The sequence below is a fragment of the Salvelinus sp. IW2-2015 genome, linkage group LG8 (assembly GCF_002910315.2).
Source record: "Salvelinus sp. IW2-2015 linkage group LG8, ASM291031v2, whole genome shotgun sequence".
Taxonomy (NCBI): domain Eukaryota; kingdom Metazoa; phylum Chordata; class Actinopteri; order Salmoniformes; family Salmonidae; genus Salvelinus; species Salvelinus sp. IW2-2015.
In genome coordinates, this window is record NC_036848.1 from 41,285,974 (window position 1) to 41,299,971 (window position 13,998).

A 13,998-nucleotide genomic window follows, 5' to 3' on the forward strand; every position below is an offset into this window, starting at 1 on the left:
CAGTAGGAACACAGGACATGCTGAAATGGCCATTCTGTGTGTGTGTGTCATGCGAACCACAGAGGAGACTACCTAAAGCTGAGTCGGTACAGAGAGTGTGTATGTGAGCGAAAGCAACCCTGGCCTGTTCTGCACACAGTCAGTCTGCCACCCTGTCCCACAGTCTCACAGCTACAACTACACATAGAAGAGTTCTATAAACCTGACCTACAGCTGTGATTTCATACAGGGCTGGTATGCACTAGGAAAGGCACTGGTTTCCCACTGTAAACTCCCTGTCCAACACCCTATGTAAAGTATTAATTGCAGAACTGAAGTTGACATGTCTCCCTGTCAATCTCCTTAACTGTGTATGGCATCCACTACTTCCAAACAAGCTTGCCAGTAAGGTTGTGGAACACGCAGAAAAATCTATTTTGTTGATTCTAATGGTGTTTCTATATCATCATGCCTGATGAGAGTATCATATAATATGATTTCTGCTTCAGATATCGATCATTGGAAAGCTCAGCTGAGAGGAGCTATGATCAATCACCCTCTGGGTCCAGTTTAACAGAGCATTTTTCTCCTTAACAAGACAGCATTTGTGTATGATAAATGGTTTGGATTTGGCAAAAACACTCAGAGGAAAGAATTGAGGAAGAGTGCCGGAGAAAGAGAGTACTGCGTGTCTTCTAGCTCTCCTGTCTATAGGCTAATCTAGAGGGCTTTATCAAACGGAAACCCATTTAACCTCCAGAGAGCTCAGATCAACTCTGAGTCCAGTCTTATCTACCGCACACTGTGAGAAAGTTAGCCTCTCAGCCATATGCGTTAGTGAGTCACACAGTTACATCAAAAAGTTCACACGTGGGAAGAAACACATGGTCATAGTGCTATTTGTGTAAAGACTAATGTATCTTCAAAGAAGCGCCGGTGAATACATACTGGTGTAATCCTAGCTTTGTCACTGAATCATGGTGAGTTGAGAACCACTGGTGTCTCGTAGCAGACTCTTGGTTGTGTTTACATGGTGGGCAAAAACCTTAGGTGGGTTACAGCGAAAGCGTACTTGATGGATTTGATCCACTCCTCCTTCTCCTCTGTGGTGGGCGCTGAAATCCTGTACACTGTGTGGTTGCCCTCGACGACCCGGCCGTCCGCCTCAGTCTTACACGCCTTGATCAATGAACCCTTGTGATTGGGGTTGTAGAGCTCGAAACAGTTCTGATTGGACGACAGAGTTAGAGAGAGGGAGATAAATAATTAGCTAGGGTGAATATTCAAGTGGAAAGTACACAGAGACTAAGTATCCAGTTCATTTCATTAGCCCATTCTCAGGCATTGTTTTCTTTCCATATTTTGGGGAACTTACAGGTTTCCTGGGCTCATCCACCTCTCTTATGCTAAGGTTCTCTAGAGGAATGATCCCACGAGGTTCCTTGTCCTGGAGACAACACAAAGAACACATTCAATACATGATTTAATATATAAACACACTGCATAAAGTTATATGCCAATTGATTTATGCAGCTGCCCTTACATAAATGAATTTGTTGTGGCAAACTTCCTGCAAGTTTTGGCAAAACGAAATAGTGTGCCTCAACTGTTTACCAGAAGCCTGTTTTTTGGTAAGGGTGTTTCAATAACTACAAATAGTTTTTATATACACATAAGGGTGTATAAATCAGTCATACTAAAGATAGGAAAACTAAGTAACTTCCTAACTGTACATGGTCTGTATCCTACACACGTTACAACTGTACTATACTGTTATTGTTCACACTGAGGTCCCACAGAGTAGTACACCTAGGGGAGAAGTAACCCAATGCTACAGTGGATTTCTATTGTGTCTGGGAGGCTCTGCAGGATGGGAGTCTGGGGGTAGTCTGGAAGCTGAGGAGACCTTGAAGAACAGAGTAGAACAGCCCCCCTGTCGTCCACAGTCTTTCTCTTAATGAGAGAGCACAGCAGGGATGGGATGCCCGGGGACTGGACTGGGCTGGGCGCTCAGTGCTGGGGGGTGGGCTCTAAGCAGTGTGTGTGGGTGTGCTGGTTTGTGCCTATGTGTGTGTGTGTGTCAGCGTGTGTATGTGTAGGGTAATGGGGGAGGGGTCTGGGCTAGGCCAGATGTGCAGCAGACTTCCCAGATGTTTTCCATGCATCGTGTTAATTGCTGGATCGGGGTGCATTTAGGTCAAAGGGCCGGGCTGCATCTGCTACAGACTGGCTGTGGTGTGGTGTGGCTGACTGGCTGTGGTGTGGTTGACTGGCTGTGGTGTGGTTGTACTGGTCTGTGTGTGGTGTGGTGACTGGCTGGTGGGTGTTGGCTGACTGGGCTGTGGGTGGCTGACTGGCTGTGGTGTGGTGTGGTGACTGGCTGTGGTGTGGTGTGGTTGACTGGCTGGTGGTGTGGTGTGGCTGACTGGCTGTGGTGTGGTGTGGCTGACTGGCTGTGGTGTGGTGTGGCTGACTGGCTGTGGTGCTGGTGTGGCTGACTGGCTGTGGTGTGGTGTTGGCTGACTGGCTGTGGTGTGGTGTGGTTGACTGGCTGTGGTGTGGTGTGGCTGACTGGCTGTGGTGTGGTGTGGGCTGACTGGCTGTGGTGTGGTGTGGCTGACTGGCTGTGGTGTGGTGTGGCTGACTGGCTGTGGTGTGGTGTGGCTGACTGTGGCTGTGGTGTGGCTGACTGGCTGTGGTGTGGCTGCTGGCTGTGGTGTGGCTGACTGGCTGTGGTGTGGTGACTGGCTGTGGTGTGGTGTTGGCTTTACTGGGTGTGGTGGTGTGGCTTACTGGGGTGTTGGTGTGGCTGACTGGCTGTGGTGTGGTGTGGCTTGATGTGGCTTGACTGGCTGTGGTGTGGTGTGGCTGACTGGCTGTGGTGTGGTGTGGCTGACTGGCTGTGGTGTGGTGTGGCTGACTGGCTGTGGTGTGGCTGACTGGCTACAAATGACATACAATAGCCACTCTCTCTGACTGTCTGCCTATGATTCTCTCTCTCTATTCAGTATTGATAAAACCCCACGCTAACTTACCGTTGTGTATTCAAAGTAGTACAGGCAGTTGTCAGTCAGAATGAACCACCGTCTCTTCCAGGTCTTCACTCTTCCACCTGCAGAGAAACATACCAGACATGTTGAGTAACAACATAGTAACATCCTCACAGAGAGAGACAAGAGCAAATGGCCAAGCCATGCGGAGAGGCAGTGTTGTAGGCTACACAGCCAATGAGATGATACTGCTAGTATTGCAGATAGAAATGTCATGTTTAGAGCTGACATGATTCCCTATATTCTACATTCGCAATACATTTCTATCTGAATGTTCTGTAATGTTACACCCGCCTGAATAGACCCCAGCGCTACATGTGGATGCTACAGTAATCACTTGGGCCTTTACAATACTATAGAAAAGCTACTACAAGGGTGTAAGATGGAGGCTGCTTAGTGTTAACGTTGAAGCAACCAGCGCAGCCTTTCTCTCAGACACATTTCAATGCAAAAGCAGTTATGCATATTTCCATTGAGACTCAATGTTGAGACAGACAGACTAGCCTATAGCCCAGCCCTCAGTCCTTAGGAGGAGTACCCTAACCCTACGCTATCCTAGCCCTCCTACCCCCAACCTTCCCTCCAACCCCACCCCTCCACGTGCCACATCTGGTTCTGATCAGCAGTCTGCCCATTAACCTGATTCAATCAGGGGTCCAATATTCCCCCCCCCAGCCTCCCCTCCCGGTCCCCAGAGGGCCCTGAGCAGTGCGCGGTATTGCTTGTGAAAACAGTCAAAATGTGTGTTCAATTTGGGGGAGAATCCTAGAAACGCAGCCTTTCACGTGTGACGGCATTGCGTTGGCTCAGCCGGAGCTGGGGAGCATGGTTCATTGGTCAGGGGTGGCTAGGCATGTGACAGTATACCCAACCTACTACATAATAAAGACATTTGCCTCTCAAATTAAGTGACACATCTTAATTTATTTAAATATTTTATGGATATAAAGTGAAAAGATACAGAGGGACAATTACTCATTCTGCATTTCTGTAAACTAATCAATGTTAACAAGTTCAAGTGTTTGCTGTAATGAGTATACTTCAAGTACTAACAATTCAAAATGGGGATGTTGGGCCTATTTCTAGAAGCATTCATCAAAGTCTAAACTCAGCTCTTTTTCCATTGGCCGAATCGCTCTCTCTGTACCGTGAAGGCAGCCAAAGCCAGTCTGTCTGTCCGACCGACCAGGGAGTGTGAAGAACAGAATGAGTAACAAGATACAATTCTCAGACATTGCATTTTTTTCAAGAAGAATATCTCCTCACAATAAGGTTCACCCTTCTCTCCTTGAGTCAAGTCTCAATCAGTAGATAAATCCAGACATATAATTGTCTACAGTTGTACAGATAAGGATTATTTGATGCAAGGGGTCAATAATCCATGTAATTATAAGTAATAATAATACATTGTACTACACTGAATGTACAAAACATTAAGAACACCTTCCTAATATTGAGTTCCAACCCCTTTTGCCCTCAGAACAGTCTGAATTTGTTGGGGCATGAAACTACAAGGTGTCAAAAGCGTTCCACAGGGATGCTGGCCCATGTTGACTCCAATGCTTCCCACAGTTGTGTCAAGTTGGCTGGATGTCCTTTGGGTGGTGGACCATTCTTGATACACACAGGAAACTGTTGAGCAGGAAAAACACAGCAGCGTTGCAGTTCTTGACACAAACCGGTCTGCCTGGCACCTACTACCATACCCCATTCAAAGGCACTTAAACATTTTGTCTTGCCCATTCACCCTCTGAATGGGACACACACACAATCCATGTCTCAAGGCTTTAACCTGTCTCTTCCCCTTCATCTACACTGATTGAAGTGGATTTAACAGGTGACGTCAATAAGAGATCATAGCTTTCACCTGGATTCACCTGATCAGTCTGTCATGGAAAGAGCAGGTGTTCCTAATGTTTTGTGCACTCAGTATATTATTATTAGTTTACTTATAGAGTGCTATAGAATCCTAGAGTTGTATGTGAAATGCACTGTTTACATATTGTACAAACATGCTGACATTCTAAAATAGGTATACGGGGGCCCCTGCAGTTCACTGTATTTTCCATGCAATACTCGGAGCACAGATGTCAGCCTGCCTGTCATATCATGTCAAAACCTGACATTGATTTATGTATTTATGCTGATGTTCCACATAGAGGGGAGCTCTAGTAGAGTCACAGCAGAGTACACCTACAGAGCTCTAACCAGTCGCTTCCATATAACTACCTGACAGGCTGCTGTAATGACTCATTTCACTACCTGCCAGGCTGCTGTAATGACTAATTTCACTACCTGACAGGCTGCTGTAATGACTCCTTTAACTACGTCATAAAAAACATAGCTTCTCCATCAGGTAGCTCCATCCAAAGGGATGCTAAAATTAGCATACGAACGTATTGCAACAGAGAGGAAAACTGGAACTAAAATGATCTGGCAAGCTCAGCCGGTGGGATGGAAAGAGATGGGGGCATAGATAGAGGATGCATTCCATAGGGCACCCTATTCTCTATATACGGTGCATTCGGAAAGTATTCAGACCCCTTCACTATTTCCACATTTTGTTAGGTTACAGACTTATTCTAAAATTGATTAAATCATTTTTTACCCCATCAATCTGTATACAATACCCCATAATGACAAAGCAAAAATGGGTTTTTAGACAATTTTGCTAATTTATAAAAAAATGTAAAAAACGGAAATATCACATTTACATAAGTATTCTTTGTTGAAGCACCTTTGGTAGCGATTACAGCCTCGAGTCTTCCTGGGTATGACGCTACAAGCTTGGCACACCTGGGCTTGACACACCCGGGCTACCGAGTGGTGCAGCGGTCTAAGGCACTGCATCTCAGTGCTAGAGGCGTCACTACAGTTCGATTCCAGGCTGTATCACAACCAGCCGTGATTGGGAGTCCTATAGAGCGGCGCACAATTGGCCCAGCGTCGTCCGGGTTAGGGTTTGGCCGGGGTAGGCTGTCATTGTAAATAAGAATTTGTTCTTGACTGACTTGCCTAGTTAAATAAATAAATAATAAATAAAATTTGGGGAGTTTCTCCCATTCTTCTCTGCAGATACTCTCAAACTCTGTGAGGTTGGATGGGAAGCGTCGCTGCACAGTTATTTTCAGGTCGCTCCAGAGATGTTCGATTGGGTTCTGGCTGGGCTACTCAAGGACATTCAGAGACTTGTCCCGAAGCCACTCCTACATTGTCTTGGCTGTGTGCTTAGGGTCGTTGTCCTGTTGGAAGGTGAACCTTCGCCCCAATGTGAGGTCCTGAGCGCACTGGAGCAGGTTTTCATCAAGGCTCTATCTGTGCTTGCTCCGTTCATCTTTCCCTCGATCCTGACTAGTCTCCCAGTCCCTGCCGCTGAAAAACATCCCCACAGCAGGATGCTGCCACCACCACCATGCTTCACCGTAGGGATGGTGCCAGGTTTCCTCCAGACGTGACGCTTGGTATTCAGGCCAAAGAGTTCAATCTTGGTTTCATCAGACCAGAGAATCTTGTTTCTCGTGGTCTGTGTCCTTTAGATGCCTTTTAGCAAACTCCAAGCGGACTGTCATGTGCCTTTTTACTGAGGAGTGGCTTCCGTCTGGCCACTGTACCATAAAGGCCTGATTGGTGGAGTTCTGCTGAGATGGTTGTCCTTCCACAGAGGAATGCTGGACCTCTGTCAGAGTGACCTCCCTGACCAAGGCCCTTCTCCCCCGATTGCTCAGTTTTGCCAGGCGGCCAGCTCTTGAAAGAGTATTGGTGGTTCCAAACTTCTCCCATGAAGAATGATGGAGGCCACTATGTTCTTGGGGACCTTCAATGCTGCAGAATTGTTTTACTACCCTTCCCCAAATCTGTGCCTCGACACAATCCTGTCTCGGAGCTCTAAGACAATTCCTTCGACCTCACGGCTTGGTTTTCGCTCTGACATGTACAGTCAACTGTGGGACCTTATATAGACAGGTGTGTGCCTTTCCAAATCATGTCCAATCAATTTAATTTACCACAGGTGGACTCCAATCAAGATGTAGAAACATCTCAAGGATAATCAATGGAAACAGGATACACCTGAGCTCAATTTCGAGTCTCGCAGCAGAGGGTCTGAATACTTATGTAAATAAGGTATTTCCGTTTTTTATTTTTAATAAATTCTCTTTGTCATTATGGGGTATTGTGTGTAGACTGATGAAGACAAAACAATTATTTAATACATTTTAGAATAAGGCTGTAACTTAACAAAATGTGGAAAAAGTAAAGGGGTCTGAATACTTTCCGAATGCACTATAGTGCAATACACAGGCCCTGATCAAAAGTAGTGCACTATATAGGGAATAGGGTTCCATTTGACATACAACCAGATAGGAGGAAGTAGGAAGCAGCAGGAGGTGTTTCAGGCCTGGAGGGCAGCAGGAGGTGTTTCAGGCCTGGAGGGCAGCAGCAGCAGGAGGTGTTTCATAGCAGGAGGTGTTTCAGGCCTGGAGGGCAGCAGCAGCAGGATGGAGGAACTCAGAACACCACAGGATCAGCACATACTGTAGCTAGCATACAGAACACATTCTCATAGCGCAAACCCATGACCGAAATAAAGGAAATGCACCCCTTCCTAGGGCCAGGAGTTTTTCCTGATCACTCTGGGTCCCTATTTTTAAACTCTAGCTACAAGCCAATAATAACTGGTCCTCAGTTTTTCCTGGTCAGGTAACGAGGGACGGAAAACTCCTGGCCGTACACCGTTCCCCAAAAGTGAAATAGCATGTTATCATGGTTAACATAAATGGGAGCTGTGTGAGACAGATGTTGGCCAGTCAGAGGAGGAATGTGATGGGTGGATCCTCATCCAAGATCAAAGAGATCACACAACCCATTCTAGATAACCCCATCACCCCTGTCAACCATAAGTCACAGTTCCACACACATCTCTGCAACAAACAAGCTAATAGATGACCACTAACCAGCCAGCAGCTAATACATCTGTTGACTTGGAAGATAAGAGCTAAATGTTGTTAGCATGGGACCTCAGGATGAGGTAAAGCAGAGGGGTGGGAGGCAGGGAGGGAGGGTAGGAGTAGAAGCTGTCCTAAACCATAGATCTAGGATCAGTTTACCGCCACCCTCAATCCTAACCAAAACCATTCATGGGGATGGGTAAAATTGACCCTGTATCAGTGGTTAGGGGTAGCTTCTACTGGGATTTGGGGGGGGTACCTACCTCCTAGCGCAGAGTAAGAAGAAACAGCCAGTCACAGAACAGAACAGAAAGGTGACAGGTCAAAGGGTGTGAGGGAAAACAAGAGGGCACATTTAAAAGACTACCTAATTCAACAGAGACAACAATGACGCAGTAAGGACATAAAAGGAACGGCAGAGCAAGGAGCAGCTGAATCACACAGACCATGCTTGGAGCGAGAGAGGGGGAAACAGAAGAACGAGACAGTAGTGCAGAAACACAATACGAGACGAAAGAGTTGCTTCGCCAAGTTCGCAACATTTTTCGTGTCGCTAACATTTCCATCTGCCCTAAACGTGGCGAATACAGATATAGTATATTTGTATGTATGTTGGTGAACCAAGTACCAAGATATGGATTCTTTGGTCGTCACCTAGTTTCAGTAGCCATCCCTCTCTGTCGGGGTTGAAGAACGTGTGTGTAAGATCGTTGCCATCATCTTCTGGGATTTTGAAGGGTTCATTTTTGATGCTATCAAATAAATTCTGCAAAACAGAATACAAAAGGTTGAGTAATGGAAGAAACTTTTCCTCTCCCACGCACACTATCTCTGTCTTACCCTGAGTAGTTCCTCTGGCAGGTCCCCTCCCTCGTTGATACCTCTGTTCATGGAGATGAATCTCTCTACAGGGGGCTTGTCTCTGACGTTGGGGTTGTGCAGGCTGGTGTTCAACATGATGATGGCAAACGACAGCACATAACATGTGTCTGCAGGAGGGAGAGAAGTAATGAATATTTAGTACTGATACGCAGCTCAACAGACACACCTCTCTGCTTTCACTGAGGTTAACCAGGGATACGAGACACTAGAGTCAATTCATGTGTTTTGGGAAGACTGTTGTTCTCAATATATCGATCATATCTGAATATTGATCTAGAAACAACTTCTTCTTTTCTTTTCCTCTGCTCTCCTGCATCCATGACACTCCTGCACTACATTTTGGGATTAACGGAACCTAAAAGCCAGAGTCCGTAGAAAGTAGACATTCCATTGTACTGGTGGTATATTAATTCCCTGCTGACCCTAAATAATTATTCTCTGTTTCCCTCTGACGCACTCCTGTCTGTCTGTCTGTCTGTCTGTCTGTCTGTCTGTCTGTCTGTCTGTCTGTCTGTCTGTCTGTCTGTCTGTCTGTCTGTGTCTGTGTGTCCGTGTGTCCGTCCGTCCGTCCAGAGCTACGGAGTGCATTGTCTGTCTCTACCACAGAGGCCCCCACTGAGTGTGTTAGGAGTTCTGGTACAGTACTGTTGTTCTGCCCTGGTTTACTCAGAGCAGAGATCCCACTGGGCACACACTGGTTGAATCAACGTTGTTTCCACGTCATTTCAATTAAATGACGTTGAACCAATGTGGAACAGACACTGAATTGACTTCTGTGCCAAGTGGGATGTGTCTTGTGTGAAGAGAGCACAGATTCACTGCACAGTCCCTCCCTCTCTGGGTAGAGCCATGACAGGCATAGAAAATGAACTATAAAGTATGTATTACCTATTGTGGAAATACTATCCTTACTGTAGCTCTTTTTTGTAAATAATTCTGGATTGTGTGGGGATAAGAAGTTGTCTCATCCGTCCCTACTGTATTTCTTCCACCTAAGAGATGCTTACATGGCCAGATGTTTCTGTGGCTAACTACTTGTTGTTGATTCCACATGTGAACTTTTGACCCAGGACAGATGGCAACGGCAAAGGTCTCCAATCAAGATCAGGAAGTATTCATTAGTGATAATTGAATTACTTCCGTATAAGGAGAATGCAAGGCTGAGGGTGACCTAGACCCACAGTGGTCAACTCATAGGAACTAATCTAAAACAGTGAATGGACATTCACTATCACTAAATTCCAAATGGCACAATATTCCCTATATAGTGCACTACTTTTGACCAGAGCCCCTATGGGGCTTACCAATAGTGAATGTCAAGTTTCAATGTAGCAGCGTTTTGACCCCTGTGGGTCTAGACAGACTTAATGTTGAATGTTGAGGATCTGACCTGTTGACTGGAACACCCCGGGATTACAGCCGCAGTACCGCGAGGCAAACGCCTCCATCATCCGGTCAATCTTCTGAGCCTCACCAGGAAGACGAAAACTCCACAGGAACTGCCTGCAACAGACAGAGAGCAGAAACATTCAGACACTTCATCGAAGACAGTCGAATTAACTGTCATCATCAGTATTGAGTGTATACCATATAGAGTCTATTTTTATATAGAAATGTCTCCATCAGTCCCTTATAAAATCAGTTTTGTTCAGTTTGTTCCCTGTTAGATGATAGAAACATGCAGCTCACCTTAAGGCCTGGACGAGGTTGAGGTCAGCAAACTCATGGAGCTCTACGAACGCCTGCAGCACCTTGAGGTTAAACTCATCTCTGGGGACACAAAGACAGGTTTTCCAATCAGGAAGTGGGTTTTTTCTCAAGGCATTTTTCCAAAGCAAAGAATGGTAATATTATCAAGGGAATATCCAAAACATTTCCTGGAGAAGAGATTGAATAGTTCCACACACGCAGGTTGAGCCCAGAAGGGAAAAATAATATTTCCACTGAAAATGTTTTATTTTGCCCAAGCAGATGCCTTTTCCTTTGAATTCCAGAAAATGTTCTGCCTTCATTGATATACAAAACAACTCTGCAAGAGTCTGGAAGCAATCTTAACAGCTGGCCTATTGAAATGGATCCCAATACCTTGAGGTGCTCAGCTATTGAAGCTCGACATGGTCAAGGATGCATTTGATTGATGAAAAACAAGCCAACAGAATCCACACCGTCTTTTGTGAGAGAGATTTGTTGAAGAAAGTCAACATCACCTTTGAAGCATAGTGGCCTGTGGTCCTCTGATGTTGTTCATTTAACATCCAATTTAATGTTCCTGAGCCTGAAAACTCATTGTATTATGTATCGCTCATAAACTTCAGAAGGAAACCAAACTCAGGAAATGTTTCTGTAACAAAGTTTTCCAAGTAAATAAGAGTTGCTGTGTGTAAAAAGAGAGAAATATCTGAGAAAGAAGCTGATAAAAAAAACAGCTTTATTACTAATGTATCTCTGAATCTCACTTAAAACAATGATCTGTGAAAAAATCCAACCGTGTATTGTATCAACAGGAGTAATAAGAAGAGCTAGGAAATCAGGACAGGATTACTAACATATTACCAAAGATCCTGTACGATTGTGTCATTTAAGACAGATTCGCCCACTCTTTCTCTCTTTCCATCCCTCTCTCGCTCTCTTTTTCTCCATTAAATCTGTAATTAGAGTGTGTGTAATGATAGGTTCCAGATCCTCTCGTAAACTCAATTAGGACTAAATGCTAAGTATAGCCGCCCCACCAATGTTTACAGTTATTTCCACTGAGTGGGCTAGCTCTTTGATCATTCCCTCTGGGTTTAAAGGCGGGAACAGTGGAGGACGTATGGGGGATCATAATTTAACATCTAGACTCTTAATATTAACGACTGACTCCAACACACCCACGTCTGGCACACACTGCCACACACACACAGTCTGATGCAAACACACACACGTCTGATGCAAACACATACACTCACACACATCTGATGCAAACACACACACACATGTCTGATGCAAACACACACACGTCCAATACAAACACACACACACACACAGTCTGATGCAAACACACACACACACACACACACAGTCCGCGTCACATCTCTTTCAATACATAGACTCTCTCTCTCTCCATTCATCTATTCCTCCTGTTTTTCATATAACCTAACCTCCTGGTCTTTCACTTCTGATATCATCTGAAGCTGCCAACAGTGCTGTCTTTAAGTCCTTTAAAAACTGCCGTATCTCTAGTCCCAAGCTGACACCCCTCTGTTACCTGACATTGTGTTTCTGGGTTGAGTTGTGGAGAATTAAGTATTTTTTATTGCTACGCTGGTGTCCACAGTGAGTTGGCATAAGCGGGGGAGACGAGACCAGAGACACCCATGACGACTCGTTGCCAAGGTGATTTGTATTCCGAGGGAACCTGGTGGCCACTTTCATCAATAAATCCAGACCATAATATCCCGCTAGGATGGCCTTAGATTCGCCGAGTGAATGGACTAATCACGCGGTGGACATAAATCTGCAGCGCGGCTTTGGGAGCACGACAGGGAGGGAAAACAGTTCCTCTACTAGGTAGATAGATAGGATGGCTTACCGCTCCCCTAAGTAGTCTCCGATGACAGTCTTGTTCAGGCCCTCGCCCTTGTAGAGGAACTGAGAGATGTCTTCTGGGGTGTGCTGCAGAAGGTCGTTCTCCAGGAGAAACTGGATCCCCTGGAAACAAAATGGACGACAGACAGTGGGCTGTTTATCTCAATCAAGGGTGAATGATTCTAGCAGAGCAGTATATCACAGGGTTCCATTACTGGACAACACCCAGAAAACCAGGACTGAAATAAAAGACGAGGTCATACACGCAAACGTGAACATAGCTTTTTAATATACTGGACACAACACCACCAAAACCTGTCCCAAGGCGGAATAAAATACATAAGACGTGGCCCTCCCTGAACCCCGAGGCTCTGGTTATACACATAAACATGAAAATACCTTCTTAGGATCCATGTTGAATTTCTTCCTCCCCATGGCGATTTGTTTGTTCCGCTGTGTTGTTTTGCTGTGAGACATGAAATGGAAGGAAAGCCATGAAAAACCTACAATACAACCAAGCAACCTCTCCTACAAAAACATTACTATTTCTTTACATGTAAAAAGCCACAGGTGCCTTTTTAACCTTTATCTGTTCGGACACCTGTGACCCATTAGTGCCTGTGACCCATTGAGCCAGATTTAAGACATGTCCTTTCTCACCGGAGATACCAATACAGATCAACTAGTGATGGGAAACGAAGCAGGCTGATGGTGATAAATGAGATTATAAGGTAGTTCTGTCACATTTTGGGTATGGAAATTAGATATGGTTCATTGGCTAAGGTGGATTGAAAGCACTGCACACAATTCTTCACTATTCTAGTTAGAACAGTGAAAAACAAATGCAAGCACCAGTGAATGAGACCGTGGGCTGTTCACTCACCTTTCTCCTACACACGTTAGTTGCTCAATCTCAGTCATGACTTCAGCTATCTCAAACTTCAAGCGCTGAGAGGGGAAGAAAAATAAATATAAATTGGATTCTTGGAATAGGCTGTATTCTGAGAAAACTCTTCAAGAGTGAAAGCAGTACTGTACAAGAACATACATTGAATGAACAGAGACACTGACAGAGATCCAAAATAGTAATTCTGAGAAAATGATAGAGCTACAGACAAGTTTCTCACAGCAGGAAAATAATCCTGCAGCAACAGGACATGATAACTATTGTGTGGATTATAATTAATGGACATTTTTGTAGGGGTTGATACATTTTTTGTCAGGGCAAATCAAGTCGGACATTTTAAAATGGAAATAACAAACTTTATAAGTCTTTTTAAACTTTGAATACACTACAAGTTTGCATTTCCTGCGGTGCAGAAAATTTCTTACAACAGTATAATCAAATTAAGGTCCTACATCTGTACACGAGCACTTCAGAAAAATACAATACACTCTTCAGCAAAGCTTTCCCAGCTACTAAGCCGAGCCAAAGCAACTTCAAGGCTACCCACTTCAATATCATCCAGCAGCTCTCTCTTCCTCCGCCGGATGTTTGACAGCTCACCCCTCTCTTCCAGTGAGAGATCCTGAGGTACTAGAAGAGAGAGATCACAGGGAGAGAAACATCCTTA

The 13,998-nt window shown here is 45.0% G+C and overlaps 1 protein-coding gene across 1 annotated transcript in view; it reads right to left on the reverse strand.

Annotated features, from left to right (window-relative positions):
* LOC111967953 (cytohesin-3) overlaps positions 1-13,998 on the reverse strand; it is a 32,219-nt gene that overhangs the window by 3,115 nt on the left and 15,106 nt on the right. The window contains exons 2-12 of the mRNA XM_023993418.2: positions 13,879-13,961; positions 13,308-13,372; positions 12,824-12,890; positions 12,429-12,547; positions 10,547-10,627; positions 10,248-10,360; positions 8,816-8,964; positions 8,630-8,741; positions 3,015-3,091; positions 1,355-1,426; positions 1,052-1,206 (exon numbers count right to left, since the gene is read on the reverse strand). Coding sequence (XP_023849186.1) covers positions 1,052-1,206; positions 1,355-1,426; positions 3,015-3,091; positions 8,630-8,741; positions 8,816-8,964; positions 10,248-10,360; positions 10,547-10,627; positions 12,429-12,547; positions 12,824-12,890; positions 13,308-13,372; positions 13,879-13,961 — 1,093 coding nt within the window. The remainder of the gene's footprint in view (positions 1-1,051; positions 1,207-1,354; positions 1,427-3,014; positions 3,092-8,629; positions 8,742-8,815; positions 8,965-10,247; positions 10,361-10,546; positions 10,628-12,428; positions 12,548-12,823; positions 12,891-13,307; positions 13,373-13,878; positions 13,962-13,998) is intronic.